Source organism: Bufo gargarizans, chromosome 2 (assembly GCF_014858855.1).
Source record: "Bufo gargarizans isolate SCDJY-AF-19 chromosome 2, ASM1485885v1, whole genome shotgun sequence".
In the NCBI taxonomy this organism is placed as follows: Eukaryota; Metazoa; Chordata; class Amphibia; order Anura; family Bufonidae; genus Bufo; species Bufo gargarizans.
The window spans coordinates 55,099,465-55,125,664 of NC_058081.1; the positions used below are offsets into that span (position 1 = coordinate 55,099,465).

The window sequence follows — 26,200 nt, forward strand, 5'->3', positions numbered from 1 at the left end:
GAGGGCATTATTAATAATGGAGGGCTCTTCTAATCTTCGACTAAGGGGGGCACTCTTGGGGAGCATTATCACAGTTGGGGGCACTGTAGGAGGCAGTATTAAGTACTAAGGAGGGCATTCTAGAAGGAAATTACTATTGGTGGGACTACGAGGAGCAGTATAACTATGGGGGGGGGGGCTTATCTGTACAGCACACATTTTTCTTCAGGATAGTATTTGGGGGTATTGGGGAGCACAGTAAGCAGCAGGAGAACACTGTGGGGACTCCAGGTTGGGGGATGATAGAAAAGTGAGGAAGCTAAGATGTCTGTGTGTCACACTCTGTAGAGACGAGGCGGCTGAGAGAAGTTGTCTGGACCGAGTGGAGAAGATGATGACAGAGAAGATCTACATCAGAGAAGACATCACCTGGGAGGCCCTGGATGTGACAGGTACTGTATGTGCTTCTGTATAGCAAGTACAGCAAAATGCGATGTGCGGGGGGAGGGTCGACTTCTCAGGGAGTACGGCAAACATGCCAAGAGGTGGACTGAAAAAAAATACAGCATGCTGAAGTTTTATTCCAGCCGCCTCTCGGCATCTCCGGCCCGCCCCATTATAGTGAATAGGGCCGGAGCAAGCTTCTAGTGGCACAGTGCACTAGCGGTAGCATGTATCTGGCAGGCTGTTACTCTGCTGTAACAGCCTGCAGGAGAAAACAAGTATGAAAGTAGCCTTAGAGAATTGGACCATATTCATTGGGTCTTGGGCCCTGGATCCTTTGAGATTCTAGCAACACCCCTGCCTGACAACCCCCCAATCACTGGCAGCAGTATTGTCCCCTGACCACCTCTGACAATGCCTCTTCCACTGGCTGCAGTATTTTCCCCTACATCCTCTCCCACATTGGCAGCAGTATTGTCCTCTGACCACCTTTCCCCGTGGCAGCAGAATTGTCCTCTGACAATGCCTCTCCCGCTGCCTGCAGTATTTTCCCCTACAGCCTCTTCCACACTGGCAGCAGTATTGTCCCCTGACCGCCTGTTCCCCTGGCAGCAGTATTGTCCTCTGAAAACCCCTCCCCCACTGGCAGCAGTAAATATGCTATTGGGGGTGAAGGTCCTTTGATGATGTTAGCACTGGTCCTGCTCCTGCACCCTCCTAACCTCCAAACTTACACCATTGTCAGTTCAGTTCCTTAAAGGGAGTCTGTCACCAGCATTTCACTTTTTTAACCCTTCCCACTGCTCTCTAGCATGCTTACAGTTAATCAAAACGTTACCTCTTGTATCTTTCCTGCTGTTATAAATCCATCGGCTTGTTATTCCGCCGATATCCCGCGCCTGCGCACTCATTTCTTTGGCCAGCGCATGCGCACTGCGATGCCCATTCCTTGTACGGCATCACAGTAATCAATGCGCATGCGCCGATGGACCGCCTCTTTTGTTGAGTTTTCGCGTCGTTAGCTGGCGCATGCGCAATAGTTACTGTGATGCCGTACAAGGAATGGGCATCGCAGTGCGCATGCGCCGGCCGACGGACGGAGTGCGCAGGCGCAGGATATCGGCGGAATAACAAGCTATGCGGTCAGAGGGAAAGGCGGTCAGAGGGAAAGGATGGGCGGGCGGAGGGTAGGAAGGGGCGGGGGGACGCAATGAAAAGGCTGGGCAAGCAGGGCACCTAAGAGAGTAACGCCGCCCCTGGGCACTTGCGAGCCCTCATTTGCATATCTTATAAAGATCGTTTTTGATGGATTTATAACAGCAGGAAAGATACCAGAGGTAACGTTTTGATTAACTGTAAGCATGCTAGAGAGCAGTGGGAAGGGTTAAAAAAGTGAAATGCTGGTGACAGACTCCCTTTAACTCTTAGAGGGTTCAGAACCTGTGATGATATCATCATAGGTCCTTTGCCTTCTAAGCCTTCGAACTGCACTAATGATGCATGGTTCGCATTATCAGTTCAGTTATTGTTCTGTCATGTCAGGCTCCCCAGGAATCTACATGGTAGGGCGGATTCCCAGTTTGGGCCGGGGTGGATCCTGGAAGTTCGGCACTTGGGGCAATTGCTCTTCTGGCCCCTCCCCCATGCTACACCACTGACTTCTGTGTCCCAGTGAAAAATCTGTAAAAGGCCCTTCGCCTATCATCTATAATACTGGTGTTATCTTATGCAACAGGGGGGCCCTAAAGGCCTATAACGCCTGTTCTCTCCCTCTGGCCCACTAACAGTCTCAGAGCGGCACCTCTGGATCTCACTGTACCACTCCACTTAGGCTCCTTGTCTCACTTTCTCTGCCATGGTGGCTATACTCATGCTGCACCTCCTCCTGCAACACCGTCACCCTGCACAGTTGTACAGCCCTGGTGCAGTGGTACTTTGAAGTCTGGACATTTGTGAACATTTTCCTGTTTCCCCTATGCAAAGTCATCAACTCCTTCTTTTAGTTCACTTATGAGGGTTAACTTGCACTGATGTATACTTTTTAATACTGTGTAACTGCATTTTATATGTATGTTGTGATATATATCCTGTTCATTTGCACAGCACTGTGGAAAGGGTTAATTAACACTTTCGGGACTTTCTAGCTAATAATGAGATGGTGGTAATTTTCCACAGCTACCATAGGGGTTAAAGAAAAGCATAATTTGGAGGGAAAAAGCCAGACTTGTTTACCACCAAAAACAGACAGACTGACCTTTTGAATGCCAGGTGCTTATATGTTATTACATCTAAAAACCTGTTTTTGTCTGGAAAACTGCTGCATCATTACCATTGAGTATCATTGAAGTTCTAATGCAAGTCTGTGAGAGACTAGGAGTTGTAACATTTACATACTCAACTGTCTAATGACAGCTAAGCTCCTGCTTTATTGGCTGAGATAGAAGGAATCTTTGGTCTTGGCTGTTTAGCCCCTTAGATACTACTGTCTCTTCTGTAAGCCCATCGGCGTCCCAGTGATACAATCGTGAGGTGTTGATGGGTTGCCATGGCAGCTTGGGACCTAACAAAGCCCCCCCATCTACCATGGATGGGAGCACAGGACACACTGCCTAAGGCAGGGCCTAACAGGCTCACTTAATGGCTGGGTATAAGAAATCTAAAAATAAATAATGAAAAAGAATTAAACTTATAAAAAAAGTGACAAATCACAAGTAAAAAAAATATTTTTTACTTTACCTCTAGCAAGAAATATATCCTTTTGTAATTAATACCATCCATGTCTGACTGTTGTATGACTGTTTACTGTGGAAAACGGCAGTTATGTGCTTTCTATGTGACATGTGAATGTAAAGAACTGATACGACATGTGATGTGCCATGTGAGACGCCAGCGTGATACTAAGTAAGGTGTGTACCACTGTGGGCTAAATGACCTGAGGATCTATACCAGAAGTAAGATGTACAGTGCATTAAAAAAGTCTTCAGATCCTTTCCCTTCTTTCACGTTCCGTTATGTTGCAACCTTGCACTAAAATAAAAATAAAAATCAAGTGTTCCCCAACAATCTGCACTCAGTACCTCATAATGAGAAAGTGCCTCAATGTGAGAATGGCACAGTTGATGCTAAAGAGTGGACCAGCCTCCCCGCGTGCTAGTTAGGTAGCAAGTGGGAGTGTCTGATGCTTATCAATTGATACACCTCTATAGGAACCTCTGTAGAATTTGGGTCAGTGACACCTGCAGCAGAGGGCAGCATTGAGCAGGGGTAGCCATCCATAGTGCTTTCTAGCCCTCGCACTAGCAAACTTTCGTAAGACTTATGATAAGCCATATCGCCAGCTTTCTGAAGAGGGAAATGCAAGAGAATGCACCAAGCTTGAGGACTATGAGCATGTATGTGGATCTTTGGCCTGTAGCACACCTAAGTGTCACCACATGGAGAGAAGCAACGACCAGTAACGAGTAATATAGCCTTCTTCCTCAGAGAGACTCAAGTGCAGAGTTGTCAATGCCCATTTAATTGGGTGCAAAGCTAGAGCTAGAGCTAGTGAGCCTGTTGTTACCAAGTAGCGAACATCAAGCCTGTTTCCTTTAAAGAGATTTGTAACTACTAAGCTTGTTGCCTCTGGTAAGACCCTTGTAGCCATCACGCTTGTTGGGCATCTTGTAATACTTAATTTGCCCTGTGGTGGCGCTGAAGAGGAATTGAACACCTACTTACTGTGATCGTTTGGGGGCTACTTCTAATAAAAAAGGCAAAATGAGCAACCCTTTCAATGAAGTGAGCCTAGCCCAGCACTAAGATGTGCAATAATCTGATCCGTCCAGTCAGCTTGCATAAGGTCACTTTCTCATTATTCTATTTTGAGAGTGATAATCGGGTTAAAACAGCGTGTTATGTAAGCAGTGATGTAACTCTGGGTTCTCTCTGGAATTACATAAGGGTGTGATATGATTAGGAAATCAATCCAAATTATTATATAACGGTGTACACAGAGATTGCTGCCTTTCTTAGAATTGGTAAATCTAATGGTGGCACCAGGCCAAGGTTTCCACTACTGATTATGGAAGCACCAAACGTTGTCATATGAGTTCAGGTTCTTCACAAGCACCACAACTCCTATGTTCTGGCATTAGGAGGTATCCCAGCTCACAGGCCCCACCTCTATGTTCTTTTTTTTTTATTTTAAACTTGATAACATAGAAGAAAATGTAGGCTGGAGCTCCCCTTTAAGATTCCCTCTATTGATAGGATGACTGTATAGATGAATGGGACATGCAAATCAATGTTGGACATGTAGTCCAGAGATGAAATGGTGGTGTTACTCGCCTGGAAACTGATTGGGCACCAACACCTATTGTTTAAAATATGTAAAAATTCAATAGGCACTGATCCCTCATAATCTAATGGTCTAGCACTGTGGTCAACACCCCGTATCCCCAACTGTTTGGGGAACTACTGTATAACCCCTATGATATACTGACAACCAGTGGCTGTCGGGGCATGCTAGAAGTCACAGTTTCCTGGTTCTTCTATTTGTAGACCATTGGTCTAGTTCTAGTTAACTAGGCTTATTATCCCTAATACTGGATCGGCCACCATTGGTTCCAACCCTACTGTGCAACCCCACATTTTTGAGAACCAGGTTGACTCAAAGAAACAATATGTCCATACTGTAAAACAATTCATTTATTTATTTACAAAGATCAGTAATTAACACATGTGTAGTGTATATTCACATACTAAGCAGGTGAGATGAAGGGATGTGGGGGGAGGTATATGAGGAATACTGTGCAGCCCTATTACCCTACACAGGATTGGCAACCAAAACATGGCATCTCCAGAGAAAGAAAAATAAAGGGTTGGGACAAGGGGTAGATAGAAGGGGTAGAGGGAAGTGGAGGTGCAATTTATGGACATTTTATAGGACTTTCACTATTTGACAAGAACCAAGAGAGCCCAAGGGAAGCTGGAGAACATAGGCGAGCTGAGGAACACTTCACCATGAAACATTTGGTAGTTGAGGAAGAAGATGATGGAAATATTAAGTTTATTTGAAGATAAGGAACGTTATGAAAACACAATTTTGCTACCTGCAGAAGATACTTCATATGATGGAAACCCGTGTTCTATGAATCAAGGCCTCACAGGGTAGAATACCCTATTTACTGGTTTAGGGAGAACCCCTTTCGACTGCTGGCTGAGATTATGGCTACATATGATGGCACCTGTTAAGACATGTTGCCTTTGCACAGCCTACAAGTCTTAATAATGAAGACTGGCTTCCACGATAGGTCTTAATAGTCTCCTCTGCCTAACTACTTTAGGAAACTCATGTAGAGTCCACATTTTATGGAATGTGAGCCAGATGTAAGAAGGGAAAATGGTGAGAAGAGATGGTGGCAAGAGGAAAACATGGCAGAAGGAGCTTGGAAAAGTTCAGACATGAAATCCAGAAGAGTTAAGAGAGATTACAACCATGACAATATAGAGAGAGACAGAGGTTGTGAATGTGCATGAGAGACATAAGCTACAGACAGCGGTAGTTAATGTTATGGTTACACCACTAATGAAAAATTTACTACAAGAAAGGAATCTACAAAGTTAGTTCTTGTATGTTCCAAAAACAACCTACTTGGGTGGCAAAGGGGTGTAGTATTGGCAATTTATTTCACCGAAAAAACTGTTTACCCCATATTCCACCCTTCCTTGCAAGACAAATGATGAGAATAGGATAAGAAATGAGAAATGGAGCATTCAACAAGACAGAAAGTGGAGAAGGCCTAGAGACACAAGGACCTGGAAAATCCCCCCAAAATTGTATCTGGGAATATCAACAAGGAGGTAAGTGGGAGGAAGGTAAAAACTAGCTATGAGGTATATAGAATGACCAAACAGAAGATTCCTGGACTGGCCAAACGTCTACTGAACGTCCCGCACCTCTGTAATGTAAAACATATCATCAACTTTTTACAACCTTTCAGAATACTGGTATTTGACCCTCAGGCGATAACTCTACTTAATTTACATATATGCCCCCTCAAAAGTCCATGTTTATTTTCCCACACCTGACTTAGAGTTGATGAATCCCCAACAAAAAGAGTCAAATACAAAAAAGTTGTGGCAACACACAATATAGTAGGAACCGTTGAAATACGGACATGAAAAAGGACACTTAAAGGACTGGTATAATGGGAATAACTCATAGATCACAAACACACTGTGACTGTTTCACGAGAACATGCTGTATTTTCTTCTACATCTGTGTCCTAACATCTGCCGATTGAGGAGAAGCTGTGGCAGTCCTGTGCCATAGTGCCGGTGATGATGTAATAACGAAGGAGTGAAAATATAAAGAGGTCACTATGTCCCTGCGCAAGTGTAGAGAAATAAAAATGTGAAGAAATTGCATCAGGACGTGTTTTCAAAAATTTTGGCAGCGTGACACGTAAAACACAAACACTTTTTTTTTTTTTTTTTAAACTTGTTCCAGACAGTATTATATTACGCACTCCCTCCAGCGGAGGAAAAGAGGTCACATCAGTCCATTGTATATCTCAGCAACTGGACTGCTTCAGTATCCTTTTGCAAGGGAAGTAATGTCTTTTTAGCACCAGACTTATGAAATCATGCCTTCTTATGTGGAGCAGCTGACGTGTTTTAGGTAAATAGAGGAAACCAGTTGTGTGGCTTTTGTAATAAGTCTCTCATGTATTTCTTGTTAGCAATTTGCAACGATTTGTGGTTCATGACAAAAGTGGAGTACTAATCAGGTCCACTTCGACCCGTCATCTGCTCTGAAAAAATTCTCTTCAGCTGGGCCACCTCCGCGGACAGTGAGGCAAGTTGAGACCTAAGTTCAGAGTTTTCTGCAGCCTGACTGGGAGATCCATCCTGAGCTTGGTTTCCCCACCGTCCTCGTGGAAAGGCCATTGGCTGCTGGGGGAAACCTTGGGCCACTTCAGTAGGAAAACTGTTCATTTCTCTAGAGACGGGTGCTGCGACATGAGGTCCATCCTCACCTGGAGCACAGGCTTTAAACCTCAACTTGTGTGGAAGGCTTTTATATGTGTCAGGATGAATGTCAAGTCTACCACGAGGGATTTCTACAGTCTCTACTGGAACTGATCCGTAATAATTTATGGATGGTGGAGGTAAATTTTGAGGTTCCTGTTCAGGAACTCTGTCTTCAAAGAAAACCGGACTGCCTACACTGGGTGTGGAGAATCCAGAGTCTTCTGAATGAGGCATTGGTGGAGGAGGATTTGGTGGAGTAGGATCATGAAGACCGCATGGCTGTGCATACGACCCACGAGCTTCTTCACATGGATCCCGTACCAGGCCGAAGCGGAATCGAAGTGCAAGCAGCTCAGCTCGCAGCCTTGCATTCTCCTCCAAAAGAGCAATGACGCGTCCTTCTAGGGCAAGGTCACCAGCACGACGTTTCTCTCTTGAGCGTTTAGCCGCCTCGTTGTTTTTTTTCCGCTTGTCCCAGTAAGTGTCATCTTTTCTCTCTTCTGGAGTGAATTCTCGACGACGGCGAAGGCTACAGGATGATGGTGAATTGTTTGGTGAAGTACTACTCCGGCGACTAAGGAGAGAACGAGCAAGAAGGAGGCCAGAGGTGGACAGGAGGGATCCTGCAGATGAGGTATCTTCGAGAGTGTCCTGTGTAGTAGCTGGAGGAGGAGGAGCATAGGGTTCGAGAGTAGGTGGAGCCTGGTGAGAGGACAGCTCCTCGGATGTAGGACAAGGCACTTGACCATTCATATTGGGGTGAGGGGAGAGGGCTGGAGGGGAGAGGTCACTGAGTTGAGCCAGGATTGTGTACAGTTGGAGGTCAAAGAGCAAAATCCTGTGAAATCAAGAGAGGGACTAAGTCAGGACACAGAAGAAGGAAAGTACAAAGTTTTATATCATAATGTGTCAGTTCCTGGCAGTTATGTATGTAAAATATTTTACAAGCTAACCAGAACAGATTACTAGATGGACCTGATGTTTGATGACACTTTACATTCATTCTATTTTGCTGCAGTGCCCCTGAAGGAAAAGGAAAACATTACACTATGTTTTTTTCAAAGGATTATGAAGCCACGTACATATTCAGATACCTCCTCAACTGATGAAAATAAATCTTCTAAAGAGAAAGCCACACCACCACCTTCACATGTTAATAAAGTGGACAACCCTATATGCTTTAGTAATCTGATGGGTCAAAAAACCTTGGGACTAAGTAAATTGGTGGTGTCACAGCTGTAAAGTCAATTTTGCTTGTTCTGAACATCACTTGGGCCCACTCCAGGTCACTTTAAAGGTAATCTATTGGCATAATGCTCTTTTATTTAGCAACCACTAACCTACTCAAAGTAGACCTTTAACAAAACCATGACCTAGATCTGCATCTCTAACCCTAGAGCTAGATCTCTAACATTGACCTTAAAACCTTGACTGGCATCTCAAACTCTAATTATCTTTACCATTATCTAGACTGTCAGTTTCAACCCCAAAGAGTGAGACCATGAATACTAAAAGTGAGTTTACACAGGCCTATATTTGAACCGATTATTGGGAACAAACATTCATGCAAATGCTTGTTCCAGATTAATCTGCCTGTGTAAAGGTGCCGCAAATCGCCTGATAAAAGAGCAAAATACGGGTTCATCAGGTGAAATAATCTTTGGTGCACACACCTCAATCTTTGTTTCTGACCAGAAGATTGTGCTGTGTGAACATGGATCTGCTACCCAGGAACCAGGGGTGGACTGACCGGTCAGGCACTTTGGACGTGGTCCGAGAGCCCGGCTGGGATGGGGGCCCGCCGCAGCTGTGCACATTACATAATGTGCACGGACTGCAAAGTTATTCACTGGCGCAGCATCGCAAATTGCGATACTACCTGTAGTATTCCCAACGCAGGCGTCATCACGCGCCTGTGACGGGACACAGCACCGTGACGTGTGTCGCGCGCCTGCCTATCTACGAGTGAGCGCCAGGAGTCTAGGGCACAGGTAAGTATTGGCTTTTATTTTTTGTGTGCCAAGCCAACTTTGGGGGACATTACTGGGGGGGCACAGGAGGCGAGGATACATATTGCTGAAGGGACAATGGGGGGCAAATTACTACATGGGGAGCAAACTACTACATGGGGGCAGAGTGGGGGGGAAATAAATACTGTGGGGGCAGTGTGGGGGACAATTAATACTGTGGGGCAGTGTGAGGAAAAAATTACTACTGTGGGGGAAGTGTGGGGGAAATTAATACTGTGGGGGCAGTGTGGGGGACAATTAATACTGTGGGGCAGTGTGAGGGAAAAATTACTACTGTGGGGGCAGTGTGGGGGAAATTAATACTGTGGGGACAGTGTGGGGGACAATTGGTAATGTGGGGGCAGTGTGGGGGACATTTGGTACTATGGGGGCAGTGTGGGAGACAATTAGTACTGTGGGGGCAGTGTGGGGGACATTTGGTACTATGGGGGCAGTGTGGGAGACAATTGGTACTGTGGGGGCAGTGTGGGGGAAAAATTACTACTTTGAGGACAGTCTGGGGGAAATCAATACTGTGGGGGCAGTGTGGGGGAAATCAATACTGTGGAGGCAGTGTGGGGGAAATTGATACTGTGGGGGACAATTGGTACTGTGGTGGCAGTGTGGGGGACAATTGGTACTGTGGGGGCAGTGTGGGGGACAATTACTACTGTGGGGGGAGTGTGGGGGATAATTACTACTGTGGGGGGAGTGTGGGGGATAATTACGGCATTGTGAAGACAATTACTACTGTGGGGACAGTGTGGGGGATGTCGCTATTGGGTAGGAACTATAGGGGCATTTCTATTACAAGGACATATTAGGGGACATTTTTTAAGGGACACTATGCAGGTATTATTACCTGGAGCACAATATAGGATGTTATTATTACTGGGGGTACTCTAGGGGACATTATAATTGCTGTAGACACAGGGGCATTTGGGGGTAATTTATCAAACTGGTGTAAAGTAGAACTGGCTTAGTTGCAACCAGATTCCACTTTAAATTTTAGACTGCTTCTTTTGAGAATGAAAGGTGGAATCTGATTGGTTGCTATGGGCAACTAAGCCAATTATACTATACACCAGTTTGATAAATCACCCCAATTATGAGAAATCTAACATGTCTGTGTAACAAACTATGTAGAGACGAGATGCGGCTGAAAGAATTTGTCATGGCGGTCTGGGCCAAACGGAGGAGAAGAGGAAAGAGAAGATCTATATGACAGGAAATGTCACTGGATGTAAGAGGTATGTGGGGCTGTATTCTCCTATATGTAGAGCTGGCTCACTACTGTGACCTGCATCTCATCTTCTCCTCCAAGTGTTTTTTATTATAAGGCTACTATCACACTAGCGTTAAAGTTTTTCGGTATTGAGTTTATTGTCAAAGGGGACAAAACAGAACGGAATCCTCCAAAATTCATTCCGTTCCGTTTAGTTGCATTCCCAGACCGGAGAGCAAACCGCAACATGTTGTATTTTGCTTTCCGTCCTGGGATGTGGAGCAAGACGGATCTGACACAATAGAAAACGGTTCCGTCCCCCATTGACTTTCAATGGAGTTCATGACGGATCAGTCTTGGCTATGTTACAGATAATACAACCGGATCCGTTCATAATTGATGCAGACGGTTGTATTATCAGTAACGGAAGTGTTTTTGCTGAACCCTGCCGGATCCAGCAAAAACGCAAGTGTGAAAGTAGCCTAATTTATGTATTTTAAATTTGGCAACTAAAAATTTAATTTGGCTCCTGGGTATTTTTTCATTCCTATGTAACACTACAGATAACATAAGGTAAAAGGGTTCTCTGGGATTTACATATTGATATAGGTGATGTGGGCGGTGTGATATGTGGGTGTGGCTTGAAGGTGGGCGGGGACACAGGGGCCCCATAATCTCCTATTGCCCAGGGGCCCCATGAGTTGTTAGTCCACACCTGCCAGAAACAATGAATTTGTATGAGGACGAGCAATAGGAGTAGCCAGCTCTTGTCCTCATGCAGCGGAGGAGATTGCTGCAGGTAAATGCTCTTCTCCTCCACTGATGAGCAGTCAGTTATCGGGAACGAGAGGTCTCTTCCCAATAATTGTCTGCTCATCAGAACAGTGTAAATGCGCCTCAACTCTAGATCTTTAACCTTAACCTTAAAACCATGACTTAAAGCTCTAACTCTAATCCTAGAGCTATATTTCCAACAATAATCTTAAAGCCATGACCTAAATCTCCAACCTCAACCTAGATCGCTAAACCTAGACCTGTAACCTATGAACCTTAATTATCCATACCACTAACCCTTACATCTAACATCTACACCATCAGTCTCTACCCCAAGCCTCGATCAATAACCTATACTCTATAGCTAGACCTTGAACCTTAAGTCTAGATCTAGATCTCTAATGCCAGTCCTAAAACCATGAACTAGATCTCCAATCCTAACCCTGAAGCTAGATCTCTAACTCAAACGTTGACAACTTGACATGCATCTAAACTACCAATCTCTACCCCAAACTGTGATTTTCTAACCTTAACTGTAGAGTTAGACCTTGAACACCTAACTCTAGATCTACAGCTACATCACAGATCTTAAAACCATGACCTAGATCTCCAAACATAGTTCTCTAACTCAAAGTTTGACACCTGACCTAGATTTGCAACCCTCGAACCCTAATGATCTGTACCACACTATGCCTTAGCTCTAGATCGTGATCTGTATCTCAATTCTCGATCACTAAGTCTAACCCCAGAGCTAGACTTTGATTTTTAACTAGATCTTTGACCTAACCTTAAAACCATGACCTAGATCTCTAGTTGTAACCCCTGACCTAGATCTCATATCCCAAACCACCTTTACCCAAATTACATCTTAAAACCGAAAGCAAAACCAGAACCCATTCCATCACCCTAGATTCTCCACATCTTTCTAACATGGTTTTTCTGTCTGTTTTAGTTCTCTTATGACATGCATAGAGCTCACAGATGATCTCTGACATCTTCTACTCTGAATTTCCAAAGTTACAGAGAATCAACAGTGAGAACCACCAGCCACACACTTGTTCATCAAGACCCATAGAGCACGTTTGGCGCTCACAGCAGGTCGGTCGGAGGGGAGGCGGGAGCGCGTATGTTAATATTCAGTAATAATTGTGTAACCATTTCTTGGAAAGCCGAGAATCATCTTATGAAATAGACAATCAAACTTGGGTGTGCCTCAGATCCAACGGATACATGCAAATACAGGCAGCATATACCACCGAAATCAGAAGAAGAGCAGTCACACCAATATAGCAGTCACATATTAGAGTGTCAGGTCTGCAGATCCAGTGTCTATAGCGGCACATACTAGTGTCAGCTCTGCTGTACTGAATAGTGTATATATAAATCACACAGTACAGTTCCCTGCTGTTCCTACTCTGTCTATATGGAAGTCATATATTACAGTGTCAGCTCTGCAGCACCTCACTCTCTCACCCCTATTAGTCATATACTACAGTACCCCGCTGTTAGTGTCAGCTCTGCAGCACCTCACTCTCTCACCCCCATTAGTCATATACTAGAGCACCCTGTGATTAGAGTGTCAGCTCTGCAGCACCTCACTCTTCCACCCCCATTAGTCATATACTAGAGCACCCTGTTATTAGAGTGTCAGCTTTGCAGCACCTCACTCTCTCACCCCCATTAGACATACACTATAGTTCCCAGCTGTTTAGAGTGTCAGCTCTGCAGCACGTCACTCTTGCACCCCCATTAGACATATGTTATAGTTCCCAGCTGTTTAGATTGTCAGCTCTGCAGCACCTCACTCTTGCACCCCCATTAGCCATATACTAGAGCACCCTGTTATTAGAGTGTCAGCTCTGCAGCACCTCACTCTTTCACCTCCATTAGACATATGCTATAGCACCCTTTTATAAGAGTGTCAGCTCTGCAGCACTTCACTCTCTCACCCCCATTAGTCATATACTAGAGCACCCTGTTAGAGTGTCAGCTCTGCAGCACCTCACTCTTGCACCCCATTAGTCATATACTATAGTACCCTGCTGTTAGAGTGTCATCTCTGCAGCACCTCACTCTTGCACCCCATTAGTCATATACTATAGTACCCTGCTGTTAGTGTCAGCTCTGCAGCACCTCACTCTTGCACCCCCATTAGTCATATACTATAGCACCCTGTTATTAGAGTGTCAGCTCTGCAGCACCTCACTCTTGCACCCCCATTAGTCATATACTCTAGCACCCTGCTGTTAGAGTGTCAGCTCTGCAGCACTTCACTCTCTCACCCCCATTAGTTATACACTAGAGCACCCTGTTAGAGTGTCAGCTCTGCAGCACCTCACTCTTGCACCCCATTAGTCATATACTATAGCACCCTGCTGTTAGAGTGTCAGCTCTGCAGCACCTCACTCTTGCACCCCCATTAGTCATATACTATAGCACCCTGTTATTAGAGTGCAAGCTCTGCAGCACCTCACTCTCTCACCCTGATTAGTCATATACTATAGCACCCTGTTATTAGAGTGTCAGCTCTGCAGCACCTCACTCTCTCACTCCCATCAGTTATACACTAGAGCAACCAGTTTTTAGAGTGTCAGCTCTGCAGGCCAGGCTGCTCCTGGTCTGGGCTTTCCCCCTGGGTACCTGTGTGGGCAGCTGCAGAGGGTCCTGGCTGTCAGGCTGGAGCAGGCAGGAGCTGGGTGCTTGCAGCAGTCTCCCTGGGTGTCTCATGCTCTGTCTCTCGCTCACTATCACTGTATATACACAGTGTGCGTCTTTCTCTCCCTGCCCTACAGAGTTCAGCTGAGGCTGAGCGTTCACCTTACTTAACCCTAGTGCGTCCTGTGAGAATGTGCCAGCCTCTCCCCTCTCCAGACTGTCCCTACACATCCCTCTTCCTTTTCTCTGCTAATACCCCCCTCCTCCTCTATGTATAAAGAGATAGCCATATAATATTACTGACACCAGCTGCAATGTGGACATTGCATAACAATATGTGCTGAGGACATGGTGGGGACTACAGCTCCCAGCATTGCATGAACTAGAGACAATTATATTTATTGCAGAAGCTCATGTATGAGCATTAAGAGATCATGTACCTAATGAAAGCTGGGTGTGATGAGGACTACTACACCCAGCATATATGACTAGTATAGATAGATAGATATGAGATAGATTGATGGATAGAGAGATATGAAAAGGATAGATAGATAGATATGAGATAGATAGATAGATAGATAGATAGAGGATAGATAATAGGTAGATAAATAGATAGATAGATAGATAGATAGATAGATATAACATAGATAGATAGATAGATAGATAGATAGATATGAAAAGGATAGATAGATGGCTAGATAGAAGATAGATAATAGATAGATATGAGATAGATAGATAGATGGATAGATAGATATGAGATAGATAGATAGATAGATAAGAGATAGAAAGATAGATATGAGATAGATAGATAGAGGATAGATAGATAGAAGATAGATAGATAGATAGATAGATAGATAGATAGTACCCTCATACAGCATGATGCCTACATAAGTCTCCCCACACACAGTGACGGGTTAGTTTGTATACTCACCTATCCCATGTTCCCACCACAGGCTGTGGCGGTCAGATCGGCTCTGGTCTCCAGTCTGCGCTGTCGCAGCAGGTGTGATGATGTCACTGTACCCGCCTACCTGTGCCGACCCACCTGCAGCAGTGAATGGTGGAGCAAGCTGCTGATGGCTCCCTGTTTCACCATTGTGTTCGACTGTATATGCGTCCTGAGGACACACATACAGTTGAAGTCAGGACATTTGGCACCTGTCCTGGGACACTGGGACAGAGGCCAACATTATGGACTGTCCCCCTGGATCCAGGACGGTTGGGAAGCATAGACTGACAGACAGAGAGACAGACCGATATAAGAAATAGATAGATAGATAGATAGATAGATAGATAGGATTTGGGATTACACAATGACATAATCATAATCACATATCATACTCATGATATAACAGCATAAAATGATTTATACTAAACATTTTTGGAATTCTATTGTTTGACCACAGCCATGCGGAACTAATCAGACATGTGAGACTTTCTCCAGGACAATATGTACAGTAGTAGTACGGTTAGTAGTAATCCCGCTATAAATATCACATCGCCTGCTGTACTGCTGGAGGGATAGTACTGTAATGAATAGACCTAGATACTGCTCACCTACAATCCCCTGCTGATCTACGATATTGTGGTCATGCTGCGGGCGTGCGAGCATCTGTCAGCCTCTGTACACGGATCAGACCTTTTTTCATTGAATTGTTTTAAAAACATTTGGACTATGCAAATGACATGAAATAATCTCTGCTCTATATTCTTGTCTCTGATGATGTCACTGCTTTCCCACGACGCGTGGTGAAATGTATAAGGGTCTCGTATACTCTAAGCCCATAGGGGGTGCACACTTTTTACAAAACTCGAAATGGGCCCTAACCCCAAACAAGAGGGCAAAAAATGCAAAGATAAAAATGTGTTATGGTAACTAAAACTGGATATACTGAGGGTAAAAGAGTAAAAACATCAAAACTGTTGATACCTACAGCTACCACTAGGGGGTGGTTACAGAGAATGGATTCCTACAGGTAATAATGGACAGATTGGGACCTGTGCAGATCTGTATGCAGTAGGCTCCCTCTAGTGGCTATTACTATATACCAAATTGGATCATTTTTGGTGGGTGTGTAGCATAGCAATGGATGCAGTTTAGCGGCGGGTCCACCCCGTCACCATGGGCCCCATATCAGTGGTCCTGTACCCCTTAAGGAGACAACCCCTTTATGGGTGGACCCGCTCCTATCTCCAAAACAGTGAAGGCAGAGCAAACTGCTTATGTGTGTCCACTCTCCACACACCTGTATGGGACTTCTGAAAATAGAAGATTCCGCTATTTTTGGAGGTCCTATCTTGGTTAATGAAGGATTGGGGGCGCTTTACTCTCCATTCCCTGCTATTGGACCTAGGAAAATAGCCGAGTGAGTCCCACAGCAGTGAAAGGGGAGGACGCCGCACATGTGACCCCTGTCTGAAGATAGCAGCGGGTACCAGAGGTGGGACCCACACCTATCTGATATTGATGGCATATCCTAGACATACACCATAAATGCCCCAGATGGGAATATCCCTTTAAGGATGCAGCCTAGTTTGGCCTTAAGGACCAGGAGTTAGTTTTTATTTCTGGGTTTTCGAGAGCTATATCTTTTCAATTTTTCCATCGACCTGCGTCTTTTGGGTTCTGTTTTTTACGGCATTCCCCTGTACAGTATAAATAAACCGGTAATCTACAGCAAATAGTTAAACATAAAGGGCACATATATGGCTCACCAATAGCGTTCACTTCACAGGTGCCATCTGGACTGTTCTCCGAAGTTTGAAACCATAATGTCGGCTCCACCACTTGAAAAGTTCATATATAGAAAAATCCTTCAGCACTGCTAGATAGAAAACACGCCTTTATTAAAATTGTATATAAAAAAAATAAAAAGTGTGCATAGTGGCAAAAAATAAGCTTACGCGTTTCGAATAAATCCAGTCATCCTTGAGCCTTTCAGACAGGTTAACAGTTAATATATAGGAGACCCATTACATCACTGCACCCTCCTCCCAAGTAAAACAATCAGATCACACCCACTGCCTCTTGCACCTTAACTCCTGCCCAACTACGATACACAAGGAATATATGCAATGATGATTACCAAGTGAAAAAACACCCAGTTATTATATGTATAGCCACAAATAATGGTGATCGGGATACTGCTCAAACCAGAAGAAACATCAGATCCGTACATGAATGTAATCCCTGTGGATATCTGCTATCCAGATTTACAATCCACAAAGCCTCCCGATTATGGTGAGTTGTATCCGTGTCTGCCCATGTACTGACTTCTGCCAAATTCCTGGTTTCTGACCCTCTGCTGCCTGACCTGACCTGTGCCTGACCTTCATATTGACCCTTCACTGCCTGCCCAAACCTTGGACTATTTATTGGATTGCTCATAATCTGCCAGCCCCAACTCTGGTTTCACCTGTTCCCTCTGCACCGATGTATCTGATCCCTGTGGGTCAGCTGTCAACCACAAAGAGACTACTCCAGGAGGTAGCAGCCTGGAGGTTCCCTTGTAACGACCTGCAGCAGATTTATCATATGAGCTCAGGCTGGATGATAAATGTGCTGCACAGATAGACACTTTTCTCTGACTCTACTATTGGTTGGCTTATTTTAGTGCAAACGGTGCACCAAAAAGGCCCCACCCCTTTAAAATACAGCCCGCCTGCTTTCTGCTAAGCCCCACCTCTGAGGATCTTGGGAAAAGGTGTAGAAAACCTAGATGCACCAATTTGCACTATTTTGATTTTATTAAGAGGCAGATGCATAGAAGCTTAAAGGGGTTATCCAATGTCATAAACAGCCCCCAATGTGCCGGGCCCCTCACACGGAATATACTTACTCCGCTTGTCCCTGTCTGCCATTGGCTGCCCCCCCCCCCCGACACTGAATGTTTTCATCCATGTACAGGGAGAAGCAGTAGTGGTGGTGCACGGACCAGGAGCGGCGCAGGGAGCGGGGTAAGTATATTCCCTGTGCAGGGCCTGGCATATGGGGGGGGCAGTTTATGACATTGGATAACCCCTTTAAACAGTCGCAAATAATGGTGCACATATGGTATGCGCCATAATTAGCGACTTATCTACGCCACAATAGTGACATAAATGCCATGATAAATGCCCCTGATTGTGTCTGTTGGAATTAAAACGTTCCAAAGATGTTTGCCAATACGTTTTCACATTTGTCGAAATTGTGGGGTATAGCCTACATATTGGACCCTGCAGCTGATACAGTTCATGCAGTAAAACACGTGGGATGTTCCGCAACTGATGAAAGATCCCATATTGAATGTTTTACCATTACTATTCTATACCAGAGTCTATACTGCTTGATTTTCACTTATATTTACATAAAGAACATTTCATATTCCCACATTTATATGATGCAGCCATGTACCATCTTCACTGCAGCGCTGGTTAAAGAAGGCTCGCTGACTTCCATAAAGAAATGCCCCTTTAGCTTCCATCTGACAACCAGATCCGAAAATCTGACTCATATCTGGATCTTTTTTTTAAAGGGGTTATTCCATGATTAATGTAAAAAAGATCACCGGACATCATATAGGACATGATAATACCTTCCTAACAAAGCTAGAACCAGCCCTGTACCTCACATGGATCCAGAGATCTCCCCATTCATTGCTAAAATGGTGTCCTTTCCGCCTGCAGCTCTCTCCCTATCACAGCTTAGGGTTGTGTCCTGTCTGCTGCATCTCTTTCCATGTTACAGCTAAGGGGGTGTTGCTTTATTCTGCATCTCTCTCCCTGTAACTGTCACAGCTTCTAGCAGAAGGTATGGCTGGTTGCAGTTGAAGGATGGAACTGAGCATGTGTGTCCACCTCAGGAGGTGGACAGAGAAGTTACAAAAATAGCAAACAGCAGGTGGCACTATATACATTGTATTGAATAACTCAGTGGCTTTACAAAATTTTTCATTATATGTAATTACAAAAGCATTCAGATCCAGGGACTGGTTGGAAAAGAAAGCTGGACCCAGTCCTGTGCCTCACATGGATCTAGAGATCTCCACAATCGTTGTTCTAATGGCTCTGCTAGATTTATTGCAAACTGGCAGCTCAGGGGTTGTGTCCTTTCTGCTACATATATCTCCCTATCCCTATGACAGCTCAGGGGGCAAGTCCTTTCAACTGCAGTGGTGTGTCCTTTCTGCTGCAACTCTCTCTATATCACAACTCAGGGGATATGTCCTTTCTGCTGCAGCTCTCTACCCTGTCACAGCTCAGGGCTTATGTCATTTGTGCTGCAGCTCTCTGCCTATCATAGCTCAGGAGCATGCTCTTTCCGCTGCAGCTCTCTCCCTATCACAGCTCAGGGGGACATGTCCTTTCTGCCACAGCTTTCTCCCTATAACAGCTCAGGGAGGTGCATCTTTTCTACTGAAGCTCTCAACCTGCAACTGTCACATCTAGTAACAGTAGATATAACTAGTGGCAGTCGAAGGATGGAACTGAGCATGTGCGACCCCCTCAGTAGGTGGACACGTACATTGCTACAGACTTTAAACCCTAATTATAATTAAATAAAAAGAATATCTCACAACTGGAGTATTTTTGTAAGTAAGTAAATTACAGACATAGTTTTTTTATGCTGATTATCTGAAAATAACCCACTTTAAATAGCCAAGATCGGAGCTATTGCCAATCTCAACCTTCCATTGTATCATACAGCCAGCACCTGCTCCATCACAGGGACATTATGGCAGTTCACGTTACCTACCTTTCTGCTGGGACATAGTATATCACAGAGCACAGAGGGATTCAGGCTGGGGTTACACAGCAATCTTGCCCCGACAACCAATCGAATGACCAGCCATTGAACTGAATGGGGTCACAGTGTAACTTGCAAGTTCCTACAAAATAGAAAAAATCCAGAAGTGTTAGATGTTTTGCAAACAGGAGATCCCTTTCTGTGACAGGCATATTCCCCGAAAAGGTGGGATCACCCTTTTAACCAGCACCCTATTGTTCAGATAATAGGTGGAGGTCTCAATTACAAACATATTATGACACACATGGACACGCTGGCTGTACAAGTACAGGATGGTCTCTGTTCTGTACTGCGATGGTATGAGACGTGTCAAGAATGCTTTGGATTGCATCATACAGGTCATCTCAGTTTAGCTCACAGAGGATGGCCTAGACTGGTTACAATTGAAGCAAACCCTCTGCTGTGAAATGAATCAAATCTCCTTTTACAGCCTCTATTTGTAAACATAAATTTCCATTTACTGACAGCAAGCGCAGATCTTTAAATAGCAATAAATAGGATGATAAAGTACGGGACAGCTTATACGTTGCAGAACCTAAGACTGGACAATCTGTTTAAAGGGGTTGTCCAGCTGTTAATATTGATGACTTATCGTCAGGATAGGTCATCAATATCAGATCTGTGGGGGTCTGACACCGGCACCACCCGGCGATCAGCTGTTTGACGGGGAGGCGGTGCTCCATGTGAGCGCTGCTCCCTCTTCATTACACTCAGCAGTGCAGTGTTATACAACTACTCACTCTATTCAAGTGAACGGAGCGCGTGCTTGTAATTACACTACACTGCCGCTCCACAGGAGACGAGACCTAGGGTAAAGACGAGGAAGCGGTGCTCGCATGGAGTGCTACCTCCTCGTCTCACAGCTGATCGGCCAGAGTGGCGGGAGTCGGACCCCTGCCGATCAGATATTGATGACCTATACTGATGATAGGTCATCAATATTAATGGCTGGACAACTCCTATAATTAATATGTATACGGTATATATACCTTCTATTTAGAGATAAGCAAATTTCTTGAAATTAAATGGTTAGAAATTTTGATTCAGTTACAAAAAAATTAGACCCGAATGAAAAGTGCCCAATTGGCCTGAAAATTGATTTATGACACTCTGAGGTCTTCTAGGACTCATATTTTTCTATTTTATCTTTATCTCTTTTTTTTCTCTCTCTCTCTCATTCCACTATCAAGCTCTTTAATGCAAAGAGGGCAGTAGTAAATAATGTCAGTGATCCTGACATATATAGCTATGGGTAAACACATACACACAAGCATCCAGAAATTCGTATATTTTTGGGAGCAGTAGCAGTACAGTACCTCATGGACAAGGCTGGAGATGTGAGGCTTTGCAGGGGTAATAGTAATGGCAGCAGTAGCAGCACAGTATGTGAGATGTGTGGCTGAGTAGGGGTAGTAGTAGTGGTAGTAATAGCCACGGCAGCAGCAGTAGTACAGTATAGAACCTGATGCATAGGAGATGCGTGGCTGTGTAGGGGTAGTAGTAATGGCAGTAATACAAATGGCAGCAGCAGATGTACAGTATGGAACCTGACGGGTAGAAGATGTGCGGCTGTGTAGGTGTAATAGTAATGGCAGCAGTGTACAACCTGACAGACAAGGAAGGAGATGTGTGGCTATGTAGGTAGTAGTAGTGGCAGTAATAGCCACGGCAGCAGCAGCAGTACAGTATAGAACCTGATGCATAGGAGATGCGTGGCTGTGTAGGGGTAGTAGTAATGGCAGAAATACAAATGGCAGCAGCAGATGTACAGTATGGAACCTAACGGGTAGAAGATGTGCGGCTGTGTAGGTGTAATAGTAATGGCAGCAGTGTACAACCTGACAGACAAGGAAGGAGATGTGAGGCTATGTAGGTAGTAGTAGTGGCAGTTATAGCCACGGCAGCAGCAGCAGTACAAAATGGAACCTGACGGGTATGAGATGTGCAGCTGTGTAGGGGTAATAATAACAGAGCAGTAGCAGCACAGTATGGAACCTGGCAGATAAGGCAGGAGATGTGTGGCTTTGTAGATGTAGTAGTAATGGCAGTAATAGCCACATCAGCAGCACCTTCAGCACAGTATGGAACCTGACGGGTAGGAAATGTGCAGCTTTGTAGGAATAATAGTAACAGCAGCAGTATAGAACCTGACAGGCAAGGAAGGGGATGTGTGGCTGTGTAGAGATAGTAGTAGTTGCAGTTATAGCCACAGCAGCAGTAGTACAGTATGGAACCTGACGGGAAGGAGATATGCAGCTGTATAGGCATAATACTAACAGAGCAGTAGCAGCACAGTACGGAACCTGACAGAAAAGGCAGGAGATGAGTGGCTCTGTAGGGGTAATAGTAATGGCAGTAATACCCACGGCAGCAGCACAGAATGGAACATGATGGATAGGAGATGCGCGGCTGAGTAGGAGTAATAGTACCTGGAGCAGCAGTTGCGACGGCAGCAACAGTAGCAATATAGCATGAAACATGATGGACAGGCAGACAATGGCAGTGGCATGATAGGGCCGGCAATGAATAGCTATTGTTAGCAACGGCAGATCTATTTATTGGCCACTCTTCCAATCTGCCCCTCCAGAGTCCATGGGGTCAGTGAACAGGGTATGTGCCAGAGAAAGGTCCCAGTCTAGGAATAAATGAACCTAGTTGTTCAGGCGATGCGTACCCATTTGCTGATGTGCATCAGGTTGAAACAGCGAATGAAAAAACTGTTCTATCATGTTCATCAAACTGAATTAGCTGCTGCAGCTTCTGCTACTTGTCATAGCAGAGACAGCAGGAGGTCTGTGACTCAGCGGGGGCAGAGAGGGCCTCCTGGTCTGCGCAGCGAAAGCTGTGGTGGGCTGTGTACAGAGCATTTCTAGGTAATACAATTTTGCCTCCTTTCGGAAAACATTTCCCCATTTTGCTTTTATAGCAAGGGCTCCGATATCTCCATGACTGGAATATATTGGCAAAAGTCTCAGCTTTTAATACCTTTACTTATGTCTTGCCAGCATAGTCAGTGTTATATCTGTTTGGTGCATTTTCTCTCCGTGTATTTTATAGCAAGGGCTATCCTTTTGCTTGCTGCTAATGATATGCTTGTCAATGCGTAAGAAACCAAGCATGTAGCTTGCCATGCTCGTCAGTGGCGTATCATCAATGGAGACAGCCCATGCGACTGCTACAGGGCCCAGCGCTACACTCCTTGCCTTTCCAATGTGAAAACACAGCATTTTCATGCAGCCACCACAAGGGGGGCTCAGTGCAAACAGATGATTACAGCTTCCATTTAAGTCAATCATGACTGCATAAATTTCTATGCACTGATCTCCCCCTAGTGGTGGCAGTAGGTGGATGCACTTTAGCAACTGAACGGCTGTGTGGCTTCTCTTGCCCAGGTTTATCAGTTGTAAGCCAGCATGGAGACACATTATACGTGTGACTGGAGGGAGGGGGAGTGGGAGTGACGCTCTGCCCTGCTGCTATTGGGGAAGGGAGGATGTCCATAGAGAAGGAGGCGGATAAGCACCTGGTGTGAGAACCAGGCAAGAACAAATCTGGAGGTGCCAATAGGACCTGGCCTTGTTGCTGGGGTGCTGCCACACAAAACATTGACATCGATTAATCTTTCCATTACATTATACACTGCGTGTTTCCATGGTTACGACCACCCTGCAATCCATCAGCAGTGGTCATGTTTGCACATAAAAGTTCTGGCCTCTCTGGTGGCCGGGACCGTGGGAATCTGCATATCGCAGCAGCTCCCGTCCTGGCCACCTTGTATCTGGGCTGCAGCGATGGTTAGATCCCCCTGGATACGAGCAGTGCATAACGTGATGGAAAAATGTATCCAGCAAAGGAAGCAATATGGACAATCACAATACATTAGTAAGTGCCTTGTATTAACTTTCTCTACATGATAAATGCCATTTGATGAAGTGAGACAACCTCTTCAAGTATACAAATTGCAAAACATAAATATAAAAAAGCATTAAAAAAAAGAGGAAAAAAGTGTTTCTCTCATTTAGACCCATAGCACCAGATTTCATAATCAACATTGTGTCATTGTAACAAACTAGTATGTCTATCCTTCCCACTTCTTGGCAACAACGCCCTATCTAAAAAGGGTTCATTCTCACGACCATATTTATGGGTCCGCATTCATTCAGCAATTTTGTGGAACGGGTGCGGATCCCGGACAGCACACCGTGTGCTGTCTGCATTCGTACTTCCATTCCGCCGCCCCGCAAAAAATATAGAGTATGTCCTATTCTTGTCCATGAATAAGAATAGGCATTTCTATCCTAGAAATGCAGAACACACATGGCTGGTATTTTTGCGGACCACAAAACACATACGGTCGTGTGAACCTACCCTAAACCTACAATTTTTGAGGTAGTTATATATTGCTCCCATGAATCTCCATCTCATGTATGATGATTCTCGGAGCTCCCTTTTAGTGCTGGTGGATTACAGAGAAGTGAGATGTCACTTGCTTGGGAGAGACCATCATCTACATAAAAGTTTTTCTTCACAAAATTTGCTGCTGATGGGCAATCCTTTTCATTCTGATTGGCCAGGTACTTCATACCATAATTGGCGCAACCTGGAGACGATGCTTCTCCAAACAAGTGTACTTTCATTCTGTATTCTGCTGACTCTGTATCTTTATCTCCGTCCTCCCACCATAGAAACCTCAGGAAGTCTCTATCTTCATTCTTCACATGAAACTGGTGGAACATCTTTTCAACGTCACACATGACCGCTACGGGATACTTTCTGAATCTACAGAGTACTCCAGGCAGAGTGTTTTAATAGATGATCGTTAAATGCAACACCATCATACTTTGCTGAGCAATCAAATACTACTCTAATCTTATCGTTTCTTTGAGTGGTAAACACCTTGATGTGGGATGTACCACACTTCTTCTTTAGGTTGGTTATTAACTTTCTCTGCATGTCCTTCTTCGAGGATACCTTCCATGAATTTCAAATAATCATTCTTGAGTTTGGGATCTCTTCTCATCCTTTTCTTCAAACATTTCAATCTTGCTAGGGCTGAATACTTTCTTCTAGAGTGTGTACGAACTTTATGTTTTCTTGGGATACACTCTTTTTTTTAGAACTTATGTCTGCAAAGTCGGATTCGAGGATCTCGATTACTTTTGCTGGACTTACCGGTTGGTAACCCTTGGACAGATATTCGATGACACAATCCTGTCACCTGTCTTGAGTTTGCGATCTATTTTTCTCCAACAACACCCCATCCTAGATCAGTTTGAACAGGGTTTACCCTTTCCTCCTGTGATTACCTTTTGTGGTACCAAGGCTTCGGGACAGTCGTAACCTATCAACAGTCCAACACCAAACTCCTTCAGCGGGGACATTTCATGAGATATGACAGATAGGTGCTCCCATTTATTGGCTGTTTCACAGGTAGGTATGCGATCTCGATCTAGAGGTATATCGTCTTTTGTATAAGCTGGATGTAGATCTAATGTGAAGTTTGAATGAAGTCCTCTAACGCTCAGTCCTTTGACCCTTTGGTTGTTCACTAATGTTTCTCTTCCCATCATCATGGTGAGTTTGAGCTTCTCTGGTTCTGTAGCCACTTGTAATTTCTTGCAGATTTCTTGATCAATGAAGGTGATGTCACTCTGGGCATCCAGTAGCACATAGGCATATACCTTCTTATTCCTCCTTTTAGGATTTGAAATGCACACTGGTACAACCATCGATATGCCATTGCTTTCTCCTTCCCTCACTCTGCAAGAGAATACTGATACTTTATTTTTTCCTCAGTATCTTTAGGTATTGAGGATTTATCTTTCTTTGGACGTTCTTCATGTAGTGGTTTAGGATGGCCTTCTTTTGTAAACGCTGCATGTGGCCTTTTTCTTACACTCCTTAGTAAGGCTACCTTCACACTGGCGTTTTGGTTTTCGTCCAAAACTGATCAGTTTTGCCCTAATGCATTCTGAATGGATAAGGATCCGTTCAGAATGCCTCAGTTTGCCTCAGTTTCGCCTCCATTCCTCTCTGGAGGCGGACACCAAAACGCTGCTTGGAGCATTTTGGTGTCTGCCTTACGATGCAGAGGCAAACGGTTCCTGACACACAATGTAAGTCAATGGGGACGGATCAGTTTTCACTGACACAATAGAAAAAGAATCCGTCCCCCATTGACTTGCAATGGTGTTCAAGACGGATCCGTTTTGGCTATGTTACAGATAATACAAACGGATCCGTTCTGAACGGATGCATGCGGTTGTATTATCTGAACGGAAGCGTTTGTGCAGATCCATGACGGATCCGCAC

At 44.6% G+C, this 26,200-nt stretch overlaps 1 protein-coding gene across 5 annotated transcripts in view; it reads right to left on the minus strand.

Moving 5' to 3' along the window:
* Positions 1–5,151: 5,151 nt before the first annotated feature.
* The window catches only part of LOC122929373 (nuclear factor interleukin-3-regulated protein-like), a 34,060-nt gene continuing 13,011 nt past the window's right edge, over positions 5,152–26,200 (minus strand). For 2 of the 5 annotated variants that reach the window (XM_044282917.1, XM_044282918.1), the window contains exons 2-4: positions 19,838–19,970; positions 16,819–16,925; positions 5,152–8,278 (exon numbers count right to left, since the gene is read on the minus strand). In XM_044282917.1, coding sequence (XP_044138852.1) covers positions 7,189–8,193 — 1,005 coding nt within the window. In that variant the 5' untranslated portion in view covers positions 8,194–8,278; positions 16,819–16,925; positions 19,838–19,970 and the 3' untranslated portion in view covers positions 5,152–7,188. Of the gene's footprint in view, positions 8,279–14,088; positions 14,258–15,034; positions 15,080–16,818; positions 16,929–19,837; positions 19,971–26,200 lie in introns of those variants that run through there. The other 3 variants (XM_044282920.1, XM_044282921.1, XM_044282919.1) reach the window with 3 other exon arrangements.